Raw genomic sequence first — 23159 nt, forward strand, 5'->3', positions numbered from 1 at the left:
TAGGGCCACAATAAAGACTTGTAGATTGATTGTTAAACAACAATATATGGTTGACATATAGCTATGGAGGCCGTTCTGAAACACCAGAAAATTGCACAAGACAGAAGAGCTTCTTCACCCCAATGGAATCTGCAAGGGAAAACAATTATAGTTTAATCTCATTACGTTGCGTGGAGATCTCTAAACTGATGAACAAATGAAGGAATTGAGAAAAAAAAATCATGCTGTGAGAGATCAATGTCAGTAATTTGTATGTTGAGAAAAGTATATGATATGGACATAGATACATAACAAATTTCCTATAAAAGATTAAATCAAGGAAATAGGCATTTAATGAAATCAAGGAAAGACATGTGTGATATCTAATTTTTTTACTAGTATTTGGCAACAAATGAAGAGGCACTACATTGATAATGTGTAGAGATGACTAATCTTGTCAACTGATATGAACTAGTATTGTTTATGTTTTTAAGCGTGTAAAGCTCAATTTTATAAGTTCCTTATTATGGCGATTGGTTCTGATTTGTATTCATCTAGCCCGCACCAAATTAAAGTGGAAAATATTTCACAGCATAAGAAAATTGGTGAAATTATAGATAAATAGAGACTTACATTACAACTAGCGGCACTTGCATCAACGGCGACGACGACGATGAAGTATCAGGGGTATATGTTTGGTGAAACCGCAGTCTTGTAAAGCGGGGCGAAAGCCTTTTTCGGTAAACCGCAGTCTTGTCCTTGTACCATAGTCCTAAATTCTACTGGCATGTCCTTGAGGACCATTTGTTGGAGTGACGTTAAATTTTGGAATCCTGCTGGAACAATGAGCATACTTCTCAGACCAGTGAGCTCCATATAATTCAGGATCGGCATGGTCCCAGCCTCCACTTCCATGCAACTGAGCTGCTCCATGTCAGCTAAGTACAATTTCTCGAGCATTGGGAACCAACCTGCACTGAAAGTCATGATCTGCCCCTCGTAGACTCTGTAAAGGTAAAGTTGGACTAGATGCGACATGTGTGCAAATGAAGGAATTGGATCTGCTTGCAACCTGGACCACCCCATGCGTAGCTCTCTGAGTTTTCTGAAATCGCTGAATATTGCTGGGATAAGACCTCCTTGCAACTTGCCTCTCAGGTAAAACAATTCCAGATTTGGCAAAGGATCTAAGTTTTCCAGATCAAGAACTTCTTCCTTGGCATGAGAGATTATATCAAGATTAGAAAGGTGCGCCAATCTTGTGATGGAGGTCCATAATTCCTTAATGTGCTTACGCCTGACTTTTGTTATTTCAAGTCTTCGGAGTAACGTCAAGTTGCAAAGATTCATGACTAAATCTTTGTTTGCTTCCACATATCCCAGTACTTGCATATCCTTTAGAAGACAAATTCCGGAATATACTTTAGCACCTTGAAAGCAATCAAATATTCTTTGGTCATTATCATGCCAGACAAGAGTTTGCAGACGTCGGAGCTTAGTTAGCTTCTTTATTTCAGGCGGCAGTTCAACTACACGAGTTCCCAAAAGATTTAGCATTTGTAGCTGGGTCAACTTACACAATGCTTTGGGAACCACTTCAAGCTTTGTGTAAGACAAATCAAGGTAGCGCAAATTGAACGGAGTGGTCACAACATCCGGGAGCTTCGTTATCTCTGTGAATCGTAAGGACAAGACTCGTATCAATCTGAAATTTCCAGTAGCAGTTTCTACCCAGGAGGATGATACTCTACGATCAAACAAAATGAAGGATCGTATCTTCTCTCCACCGTCAAAAGTACCTTCAATGCTCTCAGCTTTCAGTACTGTAACACGTCGTGCTTCTCTGCTACGCATTGTAACATGAGAGCTATCCAGAAGAAGAGAAAAGTTCTCAATGTTAAACAACGTTCCATACACGTCACGTTACACGTTGAAGATCCTAACCAGGAGGTGTTCGGCATGATAGAGATAGACTTGGTTGTTAGGCTATTTAAACATATCACAATTGTAACTATCTCTATCTCCTCTTTTCCAAGTAATCTCTCCTGGAGAATCTCTCTCTGTAACGATCGTTGGGGTCGCGCCCCCCTTCTTTATAACACGAACCACGTCCCTCGAGAGAGGCAAGACGTTTTCCGCTATCGCACATGGTAGTCATAGCCTTCCTTTTCCCATCTGAAGCTTCTGTCGAATCCATCGAAGCCTAGCCATGTCTTCCTCCTTCGCCTCCGGTGCCTTCTCTTCCAACCTCAATAGCCAGGTCACGGAGAAGTTGTCCCGCACGAACTACGTGCTACGGCGTCTACGGCTACGTCGACGGCACCACACCGGAGCCGGCGAAGCTCCTCATCACCACCAAAAAAGGCAAGGAGACTTCATCACCCAACCCTCTCCACCCTTTATGGGTCCGGGAGGATCAGCAGGTCCTTGGCTTCCTGCTGGCCAACCTCACAAAGGAGGTTTTGGTCACGGTGACCACGGTCACCACGCCGAGCGCGCTCTGGACGACGCTCGCTGCCATGTTCTCGTCGCACTCGGCGAGCCGCATCAACATCCGCACCTCCACGGGCTAGATGCCGATTACCAACCTCTGGTATCTGCTCTCGACGCTCGTGTCACCCCCGTCACACTAGACGAACTCTACACCATGCTCTCCAACTTCGACCAGGGCTTGGCCCATTACCACGGGTCCGGCGGCGGCGGCTTCAAATCTTCAGCCAACATGGCGTCTGTTGGACGGGGTGGCGGCTCCCGTTCACGGGGCACTCCCCGCAACAAGGGGCGATCTGGCGGCGGCGGCGGCGGCGGCGACCGCGGCTCCTCTCCTCAGCGCGCGGGCGGCAGGGGCCGCCGTCGCGGTCATGGCAGCGGCAACAGGACGCGCCCCGACACTCCAAGGTGCCAGATCTGCGGGAAACCTGGACACACAGCAAAGGATTGCTGGTACAGGTACGAGGAGGATGATGATGACTCCTAGGATGATGACAAGGTTGCTGCGGCGGCTGATGGGTCCTACGGCGTCGACACAAATTGGTACGTCGACAGTGGGGCCACAAACCACATCACCAATGAGCTTGAGAAGGTCACCATGAAGGAGAAATGCCGCGGCAAGGATCAAATCCACACTGCCAGCGGAGAAGGTATGAGTATATGTCACGTTGGTCATTCAATATTTCGTACCCCTAGACGTAAACTACATCTTAAGAAAATTTTGCATGTCCCTAGTACACATAAAAATCTTCTTTCTGTTCATCGAATTGCCATCGATAATCATGTTTTTCTCGAGTTTCACCCTTATTTCTTTTTGATCAAGGATCAGGCCACGTGGGAAATTCTCTATCGAGGTAGATGTGTTCGAGGGCTCTATCCGTTGATTCCATAGTTTAGAAGATTCAATAAACAAGCTTGTGGTGCCATCAAGCTTACGTCCACACGATGGCACGATCGTTTAGGACATGCCTCTTTTTCTTTAGTTGAAAAGTTGCTTAGGAAAAATAAGCTCCCATTTGTTGGTGAGCTTCATGTGAAACTATTTGTGATTCATGTCAACGAGCTAAAAGTCATCAATTACCATATCCCGTTTCTACTAGTGTTTCTACCAAACCTCTACAACTCATTTTTTCTGATGTTTGGGGTCCAGCCCCTCACTCTGTTGGTAGACATACTTATTATGTGAGTTTTATTGATGACTACAGTAAATTCTCTTGGATCTATCTTCTCAAACGAAGATCATATATGCTTCAAGTTTTCCAAAATTTCCAAGCTCTTGTTGAACGCAAGTTTGATAGCAAAATCATCGTTGTCCAATCAGATTTGGGGGGGGGGGGGAGTACGAAAAGTTGAACTCCTTCTTCCAAAACCTTGGTATCTCTCACCAAGTATCATGCCGACATGCTCACCAACAAAACGGTTGAGCTGAACGCAAGCACTGACACATTGTAGAGGTCGGTCTTGCTCTTTTGGCAAGAGCCTCCATGCCTCTCCAATTTTGGGATGAAGCATTCCTCACTGCCGTTCATATTATCAACATGCTACCCAGTCGTGTCATTAATAATGAAACTCCGATAGAGCGCCTTCTTCACACAAAACCTGACTATAAATCTCTTCGAGTCTTTGGGTGTGCATGTTGGCCAAACCTCCGTCCTTACAACAATCGCAAACTCATGTTTCGATCCAAACAGTGTGTCTTCCTAGGATACAGCGCCCAGCATAAAGGTGTCAAATGTCTAGATGTCTCCACAGCTCGCGTTTACATCTCACGTGACGTTGTATTCGATGAAACCAAATTTTCATTTGCTGATCTTCACCCTAATGCTGGCGCCCTTCTTCGAAAAGAAATCCTTCTTTTGCCTCCTCATCTCACTAGTTTTGATCAAGGGGGACAAAATATTGATGATCAATTACTGACTAACCCATCTAATGATATGCATGAGCTTTGTGTTCATGAAACAGGAGAAATCCACGAAGAAATTGCTGCTGAAAAAAATCCGGATGGTTCATATTTTATGTGTCCCACCAGAGGAGACAGATCCTCCTCGGGATCCGTCCAGGAGCAGCGGGTCAGATCCGCCTTGGGATCACCGCCCACTGACGCGGCAGGTGCAGGCGAGCGCGCGGTCTCCCTAGAATCCCGCAGCGCTGGCCCCGCGGATGACACGCGGGCTTCGTACGCTGGCTGCGTCGGCTCTCCTGCTCCACGCCAATCGCCGCCTTCCACCTGGCAGGCTCCGGGTGGCCCAGGAGCCGCACGCTACTCCACCCAACCGGTGACGTACAAACGGTGCGCCGGCGCGCGGTCCAGGGAGGGTGCGGGACCTGATGCGGGTCCGACCGGCGCGGAAAACCGCGTGGGACCTGGCGCGGATCCGACCGGCGCGGAAACCCGAGTGGATGCTCCTCCGGGATTTTCTGCGGCTACTCCAGGCGTCTTGCATCGCGTCTCAAACTCAGAAGATCCGACGCTGCTGGGTGGCGCTGCTGCCGAATCCTCCTCGGGTTCTGGTGCAGCCAATGATTTGAGAACTGCAGGATCTTCTGTGGCAACAGAAACGAGCACTCAGCAGCCACGTCGCACACGTCTTCAACAAGGGGTAATTCAGCCTATCAACTACAAGCATATAACCAAGTATGGTATGGTTTGTTTCACAGGTGAACCAAATGAACCTAATACCCTTGAAGCAGCGTTGTGTGATGAGAGGTGGAAGAAAGCTATGAATGAAGAGTATATGGAATTGAAGAAAAACAAAACATGGCATTTGGTTCCCCCACAGCAAGGTAAAAATTTGATTGATTGCAAGTGGGTTTTCAGGATTAAAAGAAAAGCTGATGAAACTATTGATCATTATAAGGCTAGGCTAGTAGCAAAAGGATTTAAACAGAGATATGGCATAGACTATGAGGACACGTTCAGTCCAGTGGTAAAGGCTGCCACCATTCTTCTTGTCCTATCTATTGCTGTTTCCATAGGATGGAGTCTCAGACAGCTTGATGTTCAGAACGCGTTTCTTCATGGTGTTCTGGAAGAGAAAGTGTACATGAAACAACCTCCTGGGTTTGAGAGTAAGAATGCTCCTTCTTATGTGTGCAAGCTTGATAAGGCACTGTATGGGTTAAAACAGGCTCCAAGGGCATGGTATGCTCGTCTCTGTCACAAAATGCAAGCACTTGGTTTTGTTCCCTCTAAATCTGACACATCATTGTCCATCTACAACAAGATCAACACATGCATATTTATTCTCATATATGTTGATGATATTGTTGTAACCAGCTCATCTGATGAAGCAATCAGAGGACTTCTTAAGGATCTAAGTGCAGATTTTGCTCTAAAGGATCTTGGTGACTTGCACTATTTTCTTGGGATTGAGGTGAAGAAGCACAAAGATGGACTTCTCCTCTCTCAAGAAAAGTATGCCACCGATTTGGTTAAGAAGGCCGGGTTATAGGGATGCAAGCCTTCTCCTACTCCGTTGTCTAGCTCGGAAAAACTATCTCTTGTAGAAGGTGAGCCCTTGAATCAAGAGGACATCACAAAATACAGGAGTCTGGTAGGAGCTCTTCAGTATCTCACACTTACGAGACCTGATCTATCCTTTGCTGTTAACAAAGTCTGCCAGTTCCTTCATGCACCTACCAATTTTCATTTGACAGCTGCAAAACGTATAGTTCGATATGTGAAGCATACTCTGAACTTAGGACTGAACTTCAGCAAATCACCCTTCACTCTTGTCAGTGCATTCTCTGACTTTGATTGGGCAGGCTATCTTGATGACATACGCTCCACTGGTGGTTTTGCAGTATTCTTTGGACCAAACTTGATATCATGGTGTGCACGTAAACAGGCCACTGTATCCAGGTCGAGTACAGAGGCAGAATACAAGGCGTTGGCTAATGCCACAGCTGAAATAATATGGATTCAGTCCATGTTGAAGGAACTTGGTGTACAAAGTAAACAAGCTCCCTGCTTATGGTGTGACAACCTTGGTGCCACGTATCTCTCTGCAAATCTGGTGTTTCATGCCAGGACAAAGCATATAGAGATCGATTTTCATTTTGTCAGAGAAAGAATTGCTCAGAAACAACTTGACATTCGCTTTGTGCATTCCAGAGATCAACTTGCAGATGGATTCACAAAGCCCTTGCCTACAAGAAGTTTTGAAGACTTCAAGCATAATCTCAACTTAATGAAGTTGTGATTAAGGGAGGGTGTTAAACAACGTTCCATACACGTCACGTTACACGTTGAAGATCCTAACTAGGAGGTGTTCGGCATGATAGAGATAGACTTGGTTGTTAGGCTATTTAAACATATCACAATTGTAACTATCTCTATCTCCTCTTTTCCAAGTAATCTCTCCTGGAGAATCTCTCTCTGTAACGATCGTTGGGGTCGCGCCCCCCTTCTTTATAACATGAACCACATCCCTTGAGAGAGGCAAGACGTTTTCCGCTATCGCACATTCAATTGTGCACTTGCTTATAACTATATCTCTTAATGGGTAATGCATTTGGAATGTCTGAGCCATGCCATCAGCATCCCTCTGGACCACTTGAAGAAGTGAACGTTGAGCGATTTCATTGAGATACTCATTCCCTACTTCCTCCATAGTTATACTTGGCCCCCTTTCTTGTACGAAGCCTTCAGCTATCCATAACCTAATAAGGTAATTTCTTCGAATCTGAAAGTCTTCGGGAAATATGCCACAGTATAGAAAGCAGTTTTTCAGATTTCCTGATAAAGAGTTGATGCTAATGTCCAGGACATTCATTACAGAGTTGAGTTCTGGGTTGTTAACTATCTGCCAATCTAGCTGATTATAGAAAGATTTCCATTCATTTTCATATAGCTTTTTGTGTGACAGCAAACTTCCAATGGCAACAATAGCTAGTGGCAACCCTTCACACTTGCCCACAATTTTTTCTGCCCAACAAATGAGACTCTGAGGACATGTTTTCCCTTCTATTCTTGGAAAGGCTTTTTTACAGAAGAGATCCCACCCTTCTTCCTTCCCAAGCATTTTAAGTTGAATGCAGTGCTTATCATCTGCTAAGGAAGAAACATCTTCATTTCTTGTAGTTATGATGATCCTGCTTCCTTTGTTGCTTATACCCAGTGCATGATTTAATAATTTCCACGCATCTCGACTCCACATGTCATCCAAGACGATCAAATACCTTTTGTCCTGCAAGAAGTTCGTCAGTGTATGCACCAAGCTTGCAACATCGGTTGTGGCGACCTGATGAGGGATGTCCTTTTCCTTCGCCTGGAGCTGCTTTAATATTTCCCTCAACAGATGTTCAATGTTGTAACTTTGAGAAACTGAAATCCATGCAAAACAGTTAAAATTCTGCTTAATTTCATCCTTTTTATAGACCTGACGGACAAGAGTCGTTTTGCCTAAACCACCCATACCACAGACATAAACGATTGTTCGCTCTTCTTGCCCGTGTATCAACTGTTGCACAAGCCATGACGTTTCTTCTTCAAACCCAACCACCTCATCCTCGATGTTTAGACATGTTGAGTCCAGAACATTTTCCAGCTGGCCATTCTGGCCTGTGTGGTTTTTTTTTTCTGGAAAAGGGGGGACTCCCCGGCCTCTGCATCAGGTGGATGCATACGGCCACTTAGATAAATAAAATAGGTTCAACAATTTTGAATAGTCGTAAAAGAAAGTAACGTCGAGCTCACATAGACCTCGACACGAAAACAAAAAAAGGCCATAAAGCCACAACCGGCTGGCAGAAATAAAGGTAGGAAAACTAATTGCCTATCCTATTACATGACCGCCATCCAAACCGGTTGAATATATCCCGCGCTACCATCTCCCACCGGACAGATCCAGTAACCAAACGCTCCCTGGCATCCGTCGGAGTGAGTAGGGACCACATACGGATCAACGCCGTAGCACGGAATACAACCTGCAAAAAATGAATAGTAGTTATTCTGTTAAAAGCCAAATCATTTCTGCAGTTCCAAATTGCCCATAACAACGCACAAACTCCTACACGAATGTGTCTAGATGTAACGGACTCTATCCCATCCAGCCACGTTCCAAATAACGACCCGACCGAACTCGGAGGAGTAATGTTAAAAGCAATTTGCACTGAGCGCCACAAAATTCTTGCCAACGGGCACTCAAAGAATAGATGCTTAATGGTTTCATCCCGATCACAGAAACTACACCTAGTAGATCCTGTCCAATTGCGCTTAACCAAGTTGTCCTTTGTTAGAATGACCTGTTTATGGACAAACCACATAAACACTTTGATTTTCAAAGGAACTTTGACTTTCCAAACATGTTTGGAGTTAGGAATGACACTCGAGTTAATAACATCGATGTACATCGATTTAACGGTAAATTGTCCAGACCTAGTAAGTTTCCAACACAACTGATCGGGCTGATGTTGTAGCTGAACCTCCATCAGTCTACGCACCAGATGAAGCCAAGCTTCCCATCTATTACCAACAAGCACCCTCCTAAACTGAATATTAAGGGGGGTGGCCTACATAATCGTTGCCACAAGCGCATCACGACGATGCACAATACGATACAGAGTTGGGTACTGTAATGCCAAAGGTGTCTCACCAAGCCAAGTGTCCTCCCAGAAGCGAGTATCGTTACCATCGCCGACTATAAACTTTGTTCTATTAAAGAAGGTTGTCTTAACTCTCATAAGCCCCTTCCAAAATGGTGACTCAGTTGGTCTCACTGTCACCTGTGACAAAGTTTTGGATTGCAGATACTTGTTACGAAGTATCTGTGCCCAAGTCGCATCAGTCCCAACTGATAGCTTATATAGCCACTTACTAAGCAGGCATCTGTTCTTGACCTCAAGATTCTCGATACCCAACCCCCCCCCCCGATCCTTGGGACGACAAATAATATCCCACTTGGCGAGTCTATACTTTCTCTTAAGATCATCACTCTGCCAAAAAAATCTTGACCGATAGAAGTCCAGCCTTTTCCTAACCCCAACTGGAACCTCAAAGAAAGATAGGAGGAACATCGGCAAACTTGTGAGCACTGAATTAATAAGAATTAACCGGCCTCCATAAGACAGAAGTTTGCCCTTCCAGCAACTAAGTTTCTTTTCGAACCGATCTTCGATACATTTCCACTCTCTGTTCGTGAGCTTACGATGATGAATGGGTATACCTAGGTAAGTAAAAGGTAAAGCCCCTAATTCACAACCAAACAATTGCCTATAAGCCTCTTGTTCCTCCTTGGCTCTACCAAAGCAGAACAACTCGCTTTTATGAAAGTTAATCTTTAAACTGGACAATTGTTCAAATAAACACAACACCAGCTTCATGTTTCTCGCTTTTGCCAAGTCATGCTCCATGAAGATGATTGTATCATCAGCGTACTGCAAAATGGACACACCCCCATCAACTAGGTTGGGCACCAAGCCACCTACCTGACCGGCGTTCTTTGCCCTGCCTATGAGAATGGCCAACATATCGACTACAATGTTGAACAATATAGGGGACATTGGATCTCCTTGCCTCAGGCCTTTGTGTGTCTGAAAATAATGACCTATATCATCATTTACTTTAATTCCAACACTACCTTTTTGCGTAAAGGATTCTACCTGGCGTCGCCAGGCCTCATCAAAACCCTTCATGCGTAAAGCCTGTTGAAGGAAAGGCCATTTGACTTTGTCATACGCTTTTTCGAAATCCACTTTGAAAACAACCCCATCCAGCTTTTTCGTGTGGATTTCATGGAGCGTTTCATGTAGGACCACAACACCCTCAAGGATGTTCCTGTCCGGCATGAAGGCAGTTTGGGTAGGCTGCACAACAGCATGCGCGATCTGTGAGAGCCTATTGGTCCCGACCTTGGTGAAAATTTTGAAACTAACATTAAGAAGACAGATTGGCCTGAATTGCTCAATTCTCACAGCCTCTGTTTTCTTAGGAAGAAGGGTGATCGTTCCAAAATTTAGCTGAAAAAGATGAAGCTGCCCAGCAAACAGATCATTGAACAAAGGCAACAAATCTCCTTTAATGATAAACCAGCATTTCTTATAAAACTCCGCTGGAAATCCATCTGGGCCCGGCGCTTTGTTAGTTTCCATTTGTGAAACGGCCTCAAATACCTCTTTCTCGGTAAAAGGAGCCGTCAGAACATCATTCTCCACAACTGTGAGCTGAGGAACATCCTCAACCCTGGACTCATCCAGAGACACACAGTTATTTTCTGGAGGACCAAACAACTGCTTATAGAACTCAGTAATGTACAATTTTAGGTTCTCCTGTCCTACAATTGTACCCTCATCTTGCTCAAGCTGAAAGATCCTCTTCTTTCGATGCTTACCATTAGCAATCATGTGAAAAAATTCAGTGTTCGCGTCCCCCTGGACTACTCTCCGAACCTTGGCCCGCAACGCCCACTTCAACTCTTCTTCCCTAAGAAGTTCTTTCAGCCTCAATTCCGCGTCCAGCTTGGCTTGAAGCTCCGCGACTGGCAGAAGCGTGGTTTCTGCCTTTACATCTAGGGACTGAATAAGGGACAGAAGCCTTTCCTTTTCAACCTTATAAATCCCGCTAAGATGCTTAGCCCATCCACGCAGGACACTCCTCAAGTGCCTGATCTTATTCTGCCAGCGCTGAAGCGCAGTCTTTCCTCCTGAATCCTTAGCCCACTCTCTAGCCACAAGATCAAGGAAGCCTTCACGTTCAAACCAAGCCATCTCAAAGGAGAACACATTCTTGTTCCCCAAGTGGGAGGGCTGACCAGAGTCCACAAAAAGCGGCGTGTGGTCAGAAATACCATGGGACAAGGCTTGGACTGTTACTAGAGGAAACTTCTGTTCCCAATCGACACTAGCCAACACACGGTCCAACTTCTCATACGTCGGATTTGGCAGCGCATTAGCCCAGGTGAATTTTCTGCCCGAGAGCTCAATTTCTCTCAGGTTCAAACTCTCAATGATAGTATTGAACATGAACGACCATCTGCCGTCAAAGTTATCATTGTTCTTATCCTCACGCCTTCTAATAATATTGAAATCACCCCCCACCAGGTACGGCAACTGCTCGGAACCACACATCCGAACTAGAGCAGCCAGCAAATCGGGCTTGAGCTCGGGCTGCGCAGCCCCATAAACCGCAACCAGAGCCCAGTTAAACCCATCTTCCTTCGACCGCACCCGGAACTTGACTGCAAAGTCACCCATAACCACACTGCGAACCTCAAGCGTCTCGCACCTAACGCCGAGTAAGATTCCACCCGATCTCCCTCTCGGCGGCAAGCAATGCCAATCAAATTCAATACCCCCCGACAAAGAATTTAGAAATTGAGGCGCAAAATTATCTCTCCCCGTCTCCAAAAGAGCGATAAAATCTAAGTGATGTTCGACAGACGCCTCAGCAAGAAACCTTCTTTTAGCCAAGTCCCTTAGACCTCTGCTATTCCAAAAGATTCCTTTCATAGTTCATCGTAGAATTTTTTTGCCGAACGCATCCTAGCACTCCTACGCACTGCGGACAACGGGTATACCTTCCGTTTCCACTTGCGCTTTGGGATAGCTTGACTAAGCAACTGGTCCTCATACCCAGTGTCAGAGGGGCTTGCCAAAACTATCTCAGTAGAGACATCCTCTACCCCCGCCTCAGAACTAGAAGGCAAAAGATCCGCACAAAAATTGTCAAGCACCCTGACCCCGAGCGCATCAACCTCCGAATCACACATGGGTTTAACAGCCGCAATATTGCGAATCATCTCTAAGGCCCGCTCACCCTCTAGGTCAAGTAGATCATTAATAGAATTAGTAATTTCAGTTTCATTACTACCAAGAGAAACTCCTAATTGATTTGCATTATCAAGAATTTCATCATTTGAAAAATGCAAAATGGAATTGGAAGTATTGACCGACATACCAGTAGTGACCTCGACATCACGAAGCTTGGCCGCCCTCATGGCGCACCGTTGCTGGATGTCGTCCACATCCGGATGTGCCTGGAGACGGTCACTCACCCGACGCCCCTCAGACATGGGATCCTGGATCCCGCCAAACGCAATGACCTCCTCCCGAGAGATCGCGGATGGGGTATGGCCTCCTGCCTCACCCCAACCCGCAGTCCGAGCGACCTGCATGGGCCTCCCCACAGTCGCGCCAGTAGGAGAACGGGACGCCTGGCGCACCCCACCAGACGAGGCCATCACCGAGGGTGGTGGAGACATAGCCAGGACCGCCCGTCCTGGCTCCCCAACCTGCACCGGAGAGGCCACCACCATAGGAGAAAGCTCCGAAGCCACCTGCCCCGAGCCCACTCCCGAAGGCGAAGCCGGCACCATCCGAGAAGAAGACGCAACGGGAGAAGAAGTATCCGAGTCCTCCTGACCCGGACCTCCTCCCAGCGAAGAAGAGGACACGGGAGCCACCTGCCCCACATCCCCGTCCTCAGCACAAAAAGAACCCGAAACCGCCTGGCCTATGGCTCCTCCCTGCACACCAGGCCCGGTAAGCTGCGGCATCTCCTGAGGGGGAACCACACGCTGACCAGAAGAGGGAGTGGCCACCTGCCGACTCACCTCCTCCGCCCCCCTGTCCGCAAGTGATGAAACCTCGAGATCCCCAGAACCCGAGTCCACAGCATCCAGAAAATCCAAAGCAGGCAAAGCGAGCTCAAAGGCCTCCTCGGACTCAACCCGATCGCTCCACAACCTCGGCGGTGCAGAAAAAGGTTCGAAGGATCCAAATCTCAACGACTTCGAAGGCATCGAGGAGGGTTGGGCAGCTCCATCCCCGGTCGTCGCGGTCTTGGACCCCGGCCCCATGGACAGCTATCGTCCAGAGTCCTCGACCGGCCGTTCCTGAACTCCCGCGCCACCGTCACCCTCATGCATATCAACGTCAGACACGTGAGCCGGCGCAGACAGAAGGCTCTCGTCCTCAAACTCAATAACCAGATTATAAATCCTGCCTCGATAAGCCCACTTAACCATTTCCGGCACATATTCAACATTCAGAATACTGACCAGAACCCGAGCAATCCCTTGAGCTCTGGTGAAAGCCATGTCCACACGCTGAGGCTTCCCCACAAGAATGCCCAAACTGGCCACAACCCGAGCATCCTGTAGTAGAGAGGAAGGTGCCCCGGAAAAGCGTAGCCACGCTTGTGTAAGCGGTACGCCCTGAGGCTCAACAAGCTTCCATTCCTGAAACTCAAGGATACCATCAGTACCCGGCACCTTACACATCCCAAAAATCAGCAACCGCTGCAGATCCTCCACAGACGGGCACTCGACCCTGAACATCTTATCAGCAAGACCGACAAGGTCCCACTGGAAATCCCCAGGAGCCAGCTCTCGAAGCCTCTGCATGATCTGTGCCTCAGACAGCTCCCCTCTGGTGACCTTGACAATCCCCGTGGTCTTACTCGGAGACTCGTCAGGCACCTCGTGCTCAGTTGGAGACTCGAAAAAAGTTAGCTCGGCACAGTATACTCCATACATCTTGAGTGAAGGTGCCTGATCGCGCAGTAACGGACAATCCCCAGATTCATGTGCCAGTTTACCACAGGTATCACATAAACGTGCCACACACTCCGCAATGAAGTGACCCTTGTCTCCGCAACGATAGCAAAGCATCTTTTCCTTCCTGCGCGCCCACTTGGACGCTCTATCAGACTCAGCCCTGACCATCATCTCTGCGGACACATCAGGCATAACCTCATTCTTAGGAACCGGAGCAGAAGCAAGATCCGTCACTACCTCCATAGCGTGGTCGGACAACACAGGCTCCTCTGCAGCCCCGCTATCAGTCATCTGCTCGACAACGACCGGTGGTGGCGGCGGTCGTGGACGGTACCGGCCCCCTCGCCAGCCCCGACCACCACGATGCCCTCGGAAGCCACCACGCTGCCTAGAATCCGGACCAGAAGCACCCTCAAGAAAACCACCCTGGGGGCCCAGGAATTGTCGCTCGGCCGAACCGTCGCTCTGCCAAGCGTAGCCTCGGCCGCCACCCGTCGACGACGAGCCACGGTGCACACCTGCCCCATATGCGTCAAAACCATCGTCTCCCCATTGTCCCCGAGGCGCGGCATTAGCACCAGCCACAGGTTTGGTGACGAAGTGGGGTGGCGGTGCTTGCCTAGGCAGATGTCCCACAGCCCCCGTCGCCCTCGTCGTTGGCGGCTTAGTCGTCGTGCCGCCCCGACCCGCAGCCCCACCAGTCTGCCCACCACGACTAGGCGCCAATCCCGAGGCCGCAATCACCGGTACGCGAGCTCCGGCAGACGCCGTGGCACCACGCCCCACGGCCGCACCCGGCAACGTTCCGCCGCGCCCTCCCGCGAGCGGCACGGGGGGCACCGCGCCACGGCCAGCTCCACGACCGGAGGCAGCAGATGGCGGCGGCACAGCAGTCGCCGCAGCACGGCCACCGCCCGGCGCAGTCCCAGCGCGACCCGTCCCAGGGAGCTCGGCCGGTCTCTTCCCCGCCACACCACGTCCCGCCATGGACACTAGCGGGGGATGCGACGAGCACGGCCGCCAGGATCCGCCCGCCGATGAGGGAGGCGCCGCACCAGAACCCTACGGCGCGAGCAGGGAGAAGATGAAACCGGTCGACCACTGCATGCCTCCCTCATGTCCTTTTCCAGTAATACTAGGCCCGGCCCAACTGCAGTCCCTTCGCACTGGGCCACATACCCAGCCGAAGGAGGCCCAGTAGCCACCGGAGGCCCACACGCGCCAATCAGGGAATTCAAAGGCAGGGCCCTCGCCGCCGCGATCCCGATCGAAGCCGCCGGCGCCGCCTGCTGCCGGCCGGCCGCCGCACGGCAGCCATTCTTCCATCTGACCACAGCCGTCCACGCCTCCGGCGCAACCAAATCGAATACAGTAAGTTTGGGCAGACTTACCTTGGGAATTGGACCCCTCTAGGGCCGAGGTGCGTTCGCCGCCGTCCTCCGACGCACGACACGCCGGAGCAGCTCCATCTTCTCTCCGGGCCGCAGGCCGTTCCTCGCCGGGTCCTCGGGAGGGACGACCTTCTCCACAATCTCTACCACCTCGTCCTCATCTTGGCCGGAGCAAGCCTCACAGAGTATATCTGAGGGAGTAGGCGAGCAGGTCGTCGAGCCTCCGGAGCGCCCGTCGTCTACCTCGTCATCACCGCTGTCATGGCCTGTGTGGTTAACTTCTCCTTCTACACTGATTGCAATACCATAACGATCCCTCATGCTTGTGAGCTTCGAAAGGCGGACCTCAATCTGCTTAAGCTGTTCAGTAATGCTTCGCCAACCACCCGCATGTTTGGAGCGACGCCATAGTTTCGTCAGTGAACTACTACCTTATGTATTTGATTGTCCAAGAAGGTATTCATACCCATCAATTACATCCTCAGCATCATGTGAAACCTACTTTACCTCCTCAAGCCAGGCATCAAAAGCTAAATTACGTGATGAGCGCATCGGCACTTGCATTAGAAAAGCTTTCATTACTTTGAATTCAATCTCAATCTGCCTCATGTTGTTCTCAGCTTCAAGTAAATGTGTTGCTTCTTTGCCAATCCGTGAGCCTATTGCATTTAGAGCATCTCGCCCCAAACTAGCAGCAATTTTCCCAAGCACGACATAAACCACAGCCTCTGCCATCTTTACTTTATAGAATGTGGAATACCTTGCTAAGCTTCTTCCGAGTTAAACGCAGGGATCCTCTATGTCCTGCCATTGTTAAAAAGGACCATTAGATAAATATAATTAGTACGATTAATGTAAGATCAGCATGTAAATGTCACATATATAGCATGCAGAATTAGCATATGAGATTGTCATGTTTGTATTTATTTAGTTGGTATTTGCCCGATACATTACAAATGTTCTAGCTTTAGGCTGTGAATTAGTACTACCGGACTAGTCGAGAGAGGATGGAATCGCCCGCACCCACCTCTGGCGACTGTCGGGGCGACGCCCCTGGCGTGACCGCCGCCGGCCTCCCCGCCCGCGCCTCCGGCCTCCGCCCCCCCCCCCTCCCTCGGCACCCTCCCCCGTCCGCTCCCTTCAAAGCTTCGGCGCCCCTGGGCTGATCTGGCGGAGGACGAAGACGTCGCCGCCGGCCGCCCTGTGGTCTGCCGTGACCGGGTCCCCCCCCCCCCCCGCCCCAGCTCGCCCGCCGCCGCTCCGTGCCGCCGGCGGCCTTACCCCCAGGGGTGGGGGTTTGGCTGCCCGTGCGCGAGCGCAGTCCCGTCGAGGAACGAGCTCGTCTCGGCCCTCTTCGGGGCAAGGCCCGACCTTGGGGACGGGAGGATCCCGCCGCCGCCGGCGCAGGGCTGGCTGGGGGGTCGCCGGCCGTGTGGACCTGGGCTCTGCCCGGTCGTCGTGGCGGTCTTCGGAAATCATGGCCGTGGCCGGGGTAGCCGCGCCATTGCCAGAGGTCGCCGCCGGCTTGCCCGTGCCCTCCCGCCGCACCCCTTTCAGGCCCTTCATCGCCACCTTCGGCTCCTCCCGGCTCCGTTTCGTCTACGACCCCCGCACCGTTCGCCCGCGCCTCCCTCTCCGGCGACCTGCCCTTGCCCCCCCCCCCCCCGGCGCCGGCGGCGGTGGGGGAAACCCTCGCCGAGTGCCCGTCCCGGCCTCGCATGTTGGGCTGCCCTAGCATGGGCCGTCCCTTCCGGGCTGGGCCGTCTAGCGCAGCGCCTGCGGCTGGACTGGCCCTGGCCTGGAGATGCATCGGCCCACGGGGGGTGCCGGCCCATCCCAGGGCCTGCTCCCCCGGCCTGCCCCGCCACGCTCGATCTGGCCTCCACAAGGGTTCCCAGTCCAGCCGCCTCGCTCCCCCCGCCCCTCGTTTTCCCCTAGCTCGACATCTCCTCCCTCGCCGCCTCGGTCCGCCCCTGCTGCTCTGGTCCTCCCTCCCTCCCCCGCTCTCGGCCCCGTCCCCTCGCCAGAGATGACGCACGAGTGGGGGGGGCAACGCCAGCCGGCCCAAGCGTAGCTTGGACGACCGCCACGCCCAGCCCCGCTCGTCGACCGAGGGCCTCCGCCGGGAGGCTGATCTACGCCGCGAGCTGGACTCCAGGGACCCGCGCCGCTCTCCTCCCCGCGAGTCTCGGCGCTCCCCCGGCCGTGACAGCCGCCGCTCCTTGCCCCGCGATGACCGCCGGGACCGTCCCCGGTCTCCCGCGGCCGAGACGTGGCGCTCTAACCGGCGGCGGTCCCCCTCGCCGGAGCGGTGCCGGGCCCGTTCCCCGTCCCCGGCCCGCACCTCCGCTCAGCCTGCTGCCGACGCGCCCTCGCGCCGCTATCAACCCCCCCACAACCAGCCCAGTTTCCCTCCTGCCAATGGAGGCAATGGGGGGCGAGGGAGCCAGGGCGCGAAGAAGAAGAAGAAGCGGGGTCCAGCTTGCCCCCCTGCTGCGCCGGCCCCCTCCCCCGCGACCTCGGCGTTGGCCGATGTTGTTGCTACCCGTGACCCGCCCCCTTGCTTCAACTGCGGGATCGCGGGCCATTACCAAGTTGAGTGCACCAACCCTCCGATGTGCTACCTCTGCAAGGATACTGGCCACCCAGCAGCCCTGTGCCCGGACCGTCCGCTGACTGATGAGCTCATGTTGTATGTCCATGGCATCGAGGGCCTCAAATTCTTTCACATCAAGGTGGAGGATTTACCACCCCCCTCCTCGTCGCTCCAGGCGATCGTCACCGTCGTGGGGGTGGGTGTTGCTTCCCCGAAGATGATCGAGGCTGAGCTCAACCACCTGTGCCGGCGTGTGTGGGACTGGCAGGTGACTCCGACCTCTGCCAGTTCTTTCACCATGGTCTTCCCGGACGCCATCAGCTTGGGCCTCTGCACTCGCAGCAACGACATCACCTTGGCCCTGAACAAGCTTGTGGTCAACATCTCTGAGCCTAAGGTTGACCCCAAGGCGGTCGCGGTCCTAGATACTGCTTGGATCCTCATCGCCGGGCTACCTGACGTCGCCCGGTCCGAGCGGGTCATTCGCAGTATGTCCAAGATCCTTGGCAAGGTGGTGGTGGTGGACGAGCTCTCCCTCCGCAAAGAGGAGGAGGTCCGGGTCAAGGTCAAGTGCCTTGACTCCGACAAGCTCCGTGTCACCGTTCGCGTCTTCTTCAACGACCTGGGATTCGACCTCAAGATCTCCCCCGAGCCTCCCAACCACGTCGGGCGCCCACGCTTCTCTGATGATGGACACTTTGGAGGGGGGGCACGGACCGGCATGACGACTCCCACTACCGGCGCCCCGCGCCCCTCCCGCCACGAGGATCCGGACGACAACGATGAGCACTCAAGCCGCAGCCGCTCTCCCTCGCGTGATCCACCTCCGAGCCGTGGGGGGGCGCTGGCTCTGGCCGCTCGCGTCGGCTGACCCTTGCTGACGAGTCTGCTCCCACGGTCTTGCCGGCGGCCTCTCCCTCCTCCTCACTGAGATGAGTGACATCTCCAGCGTCGGCCTCCTCGTCTCTCCGCCCTCCTCGCCACGCTCGCCTTGCTCCGCCCCTGCGCCCGACTCCCCGCCTTCGACCCTGGAGGCGCTTCCCCTGGCCCTGGCGGATCCCTCGTCGGACGAGCTTCCCTCCGGCGAGCCCCCTCTGCTCGGCTCCCCTGAGGACGCACCGGCGTTGCCCACTGCCGCCTCCCCAGAGGCCGCCGTTACAGCGACGCCGGAGGATAGCCCGCCGGCCCCGGACCCGCTCTCCCCCGCCCTGCCAGGGTCCGACGCCTGCTTGGAGCCCTCGACGACTGCTTCTCTGACCACTCTTCCCCTGGGGGCTGCTGCGGACGTGGCCACCCCCGTCACCTCCCACTCGCCCCGGACGGTGCTGTACGCACGCCGGACTCGGGTCTCGTCGACTCCGGTGACTGCCTCCCGCCGCAGTGCCCGTCTCGACGCGAACCGCCCAGGTGGAGGCCCGGCGTCGTCCATCTCCGAGCGCGCTGAGATCCAGGCCGTGACCCGGAACCTCGAGTCAGGTGCGATCGACATCCCACCCAGTTCTTCCAGTTGCTCGTTTTCTGCTCTTGAGGCTGTTCCTCAGGGCCACCTCGCCAAGGTGGCCGTGGACTCGTCCGTCGTTTTAGGGGGGGAGGTTGGACCCCCCTTAGAGCAGATTGCTGCTATGCAGGCCCGGGAAATCCTTGATGGGAAACTTGCTGAGACCCGGGCCCGTCTCCTCCGCACTCCGGCACCCCAGCCCCCCGCGCTGGAAATCCGTGGCCGCACCTGCTCCCGCACTGCGGCGCTCAGGGCTAGTAGCGCCTCCTCTATTTTGGGGTCAAGCAGCCCCCCGATGGGGGTTTAGATGTGGGTCTTCTTTTGGAACATCCGCGGCTTCGGCCATGACGGCCGGCGTCGCCAGCTCGTTGAGTACATGCGTGACGAGCACATCGACATCATCGCCATTCAGGAAACCATGCACACGGAATTTTCTCTCCCCGAGTTAGAGCGTCTTAGCCCCCACCTCTTCGCCTGGCACTGGCTCCCTTCTAGTGGGACCACGGGGCACTCGGGAGGCATCCTTTTTGGTGTGAAGGATGCCACCTTTGAGGTTGGCGGTATGGACCGGGGCGAGTTTTTTGTTAGCATGGAGCTCTTCGAAAGGGCGCTCAACTTCAAGTGGGAGGTTGTCATTGTCTATGGACCGGCGGACCACCGCCGCTCCCCGACCTTCCTCGAAGAGCTACAATGGAAGGTCTCTGCCTCCACCTTCCCGGTGGTTGTTGGAGGTGATTTCAACCTCATCCGCTCTCCCGATGAGAAGAATAACGACCGGATCAACCGCCCTAGGATGCAGATGTTCAACGACTGCATCGCGGATCTCGGCCTACGCGAGCTTGAGCGGACGGGTGCCAGATTTACCTGGACTAACCGCCAAGCCGACCCGACACGGTCCGTCCTGGACCGCATCCTAGTCTCCCCGGAATGGGAACTTAGATGCCCCTTGGCTTCGCTCCGTGCGATTACCCGGATTGGGTCGGACAACGTCCCTCTCCTCCTCTCCACCGCCGACGAACGCCCTCCCACCCCGCCTCGCTTTAGGTTCGAGCTCTTCTGGCTCAACCAAGCGGGCTTCAGGGAGGCGGTCGCGGCCAAGTAGACCTCTGCGCGCTCCTCCCCCACCGGTCCATGTCGGTTGTGGACTCTTGGCAGTTTTGCGGCAAGCTCGCTCGCCAATTTATGAAGGGGTGGGGCGCTAACCTTGGCAGGGACCTCCACGGACGCAAAAAAGCCCTCCTATCTGCCATCCAGGCCTTGGACTCCCACGCGGACACTTCCGGGATCTCCCCGGATGAGTGGATGTTGCGATATGATCTTGAGGATCAGCTCGCCACCATCTATACGGATGAAGAAGCATACTGGAGGCTCCGCGGTACCCAGCGATGGGTGCTGCGGGGCGACGCTAATACGGCATACTTCTAGGCGATCGCGAATGGACGACGACGTCGGAACTCCATCCACTGTTTGTGGGATGGTGATTCCCAGCTTGTCCGCCCCTCGGACATCCGGGCACATGTAGATGGCTTCTACAAAGCCCTTTTCTCCCCACCCTTCGGGGTGGGGTTGCTCTGGCAACCGGTATCTGGTCGGGCACCCAGCTTATGTCTGATGCAGACAATGCCGCCTTAGTCGCCCCGTTCTTCGAGGAGGAGGTCCTCGTGGAGGAGGGCACCCAGCTTATGTCTGATGTCTGATGCATGAACGCCTCCTCGGCGTCGGGGCCGGATGGACTGCCAGTGTCCTTTTTTAAAGCATTCTGGCAGACCATCAAACCTGAGGTCATGGCGGTCTTCGACGAGTTTTTCTTGGGGACCATGGATCTTGGGCGCCTGAACTATGGGGTCGTCACTCTTATCCCCAAAGTACCGGGCGCGACGGACATCCGCCAATTCCGACCTATCACTGTGATCAATGTGATATTCCGGATCCTCGCCAAAGGGTACGCCAATAGGGTGACGCTGCTAGCCAACTCGATCAATCACCCCAATCAGTCGACTTTCATTCAGGGTCGTTTTATCCTGGATGGGGTGTTGGTCTTCCACGAGGTCCTTCATGAAGTCCGCTCCAAGCACCAACGGGCGGTCTTCCTGAAGCTCGACTTCCATAAAGCCTATGACACTGTTCACTAGCCCTTCCTTTGGGAAGTATTACTCCGCAAGGGCTTTGATGACCGTTGGGTGGTCAGAGTTTTGCAGCTTGTCTCCTGCGGTCGGACCGCTATTAACATTAATGGTGAGATTGGCCCCTTCTTCCCCACGCTATGTGGGGTTCGCCAAGGCGACCCTTTCTCGCCGTTCCTGTTCAACATGGTGGTTGACGCCCTTGCGGCCATTCTTGACAAGGCCAAATTGGCCGGTCACATTCACGACGTGGTCCCACACCTAGTAGGAGGGGGTGGGGTCTCCCTCCTCCAATATGCCGACGACACCATAATAATGATTGAGGGCTCCGCGTCCGATATTGCCAACCTGAAGTTTCTCCTCCTATGCTTCCAACAGATGTCCGGTCTTACCATCAACTTCGATAAGAGCGAAGTGATGGTTCTGGGATTCCCCCCGGAGGAGGCCCAGGGCATTGCGGACCGGCTTAACTGCCGCCTGGGTTCTTTCCCCATGACTTATCTGGGGATCCCCATTAGTGACTCGCGCCTCACCGTAGCGGACCTCTGCCCTCCCGTGACCCGAATGCAACACCGGGTCGAGCCCTGGAAGGGCCGATGGCTCTCGAAGGCGGCGAGGGTAATCCTCATCAACTCCTCGCTGACTAGCCTCCTCTGGTTCCTCATGAGCTTCTATAGCCTTCATGAGACGCTTCACCAGGAGGTGGCCAAATATCAGTCCAGGTTCTTCTGGGCTGGCGAGGGGGACAAGCAAAAATACCATATGGTGAGTTGGCCTAACATTTGCAAACCCAAGGACCAGGGAGGTCTGGGGATTTTGTCTTCCCGTCGCATGAACATTTCTCTCATGACCCGATGGCTATAGCGTATCGCCAACGGGGAGGGCGGCCTTTGGCTTACCATCATCCAGAATAAGTATCTCCGGGGCCAACCTCTAGCTTTCTTCCAGCGCTCTGGGGGATCCCAGTTCTGGCAAGCTGTGATTCAGCTTCTTCCCGTGCACCGAATTAGCACGTCCATCTCTGTGGGTTCCGGGTCCTCGACCCTGTTTTGGTTCGACCGCTGGCTGGGGGTTTCCCCTCTGGCCACCCGCTTCCCGGGATTATTTGCCATTGCGGCTGACCCCCGGATTTCCGTCGAGAGGGCCCTTATTGACTTAGGGCATATCGCCTTTCGGCGCCCCTTTGGCCCCTAGGAGGTTGACGCGTGGGACGCCCTTCTACAGGACATCGCTCTCTTCCCGATGGAGGTAGAGGGCGCCGCTAACTCCATGACATGGCGCTTGGAGCCCTCGGGATGCTTCTCCACGAAGTCTCTGTACGCTGCCATCGCCCCCTCGCTGGCCCCTGAGCTCTTTAGCCTGATCTCGGACATTCGCCTCCCCCTCAAGATCCGGATATTCCTCTGGCAGTGGATCCGGGGACGTCTCCCCTCTGGGGTTGAAGTCCGCAAGCGCAATGGCCCTGGGGACAGGATGTGTCCCCTGTGTGCCACGGTTGAGGATTCGAACCACATTTTCTTCAACTGCCCCACGGCCCAGTTCCTGTGGTCATGCTTCCGTGAAACGGTCGGCGGACAATGGTGCAAT

The 23159-nt window shown here is 53.0% G+C and overlaps 1 protein-coding gene across 1 annotated transcript; it reads right to left on the reverse strand.

Moving 5' to 3' along the window:
* Positions 1–618: 618 nt before the first annotated feature.
* LOC123124145 (disease resistance protein RPM1-like) lies at positions 619–1833 on the reverse strand. The gene is made up of 2 exons (XM_044544824.1): positions 1779–1833; positions 619–1652 (listed from the first exon to the last, which is right to left on the reverse strand). Exons 1-2 carry the CDS (start codon positions 1831–1833, stop codon positions 661–663), a joined length of 1047 nt encoding a protein of 348 aa, XP_044400759.1. The 3' UTR covers positions 619–660.
* Between the last annotated feature and the right edge of the window lie 21326 nt (positions 1834–23159).

Source organism: Triticum aestivum, chromosome 5D, assembly GCF_018294505.1.
Source record: "Triticum aestivum cultivar Chinese Spring chromosome 5D, IWGSC CS RefSeq v2.1, whole genome shotgun sequence".
Lineage (NCBI taxonomy): Eukaryota > Viridiplantae > Streptophyta > Magnoliopsida > Poales > Poaceae > Triticum > Triticum aestivum.

Excerpts from the sequence above, each read along its gene's own strand:
- LOC123124145 (XM_044544824.1), bottom strand. The coding sequence starts at position 1,833 with ATGCGTAGCAGAGAAGCACGACGTGTTACAGTACTGAAAGCTGAGAGC. Across the intron at positions 1,653-1,778 it reads GAAAGCTGAGAGCATTGAAG|AGATAACGAAGCTCCCGGAT; the intron begins GTACTTTTGACG and ends TACGATTCACAG.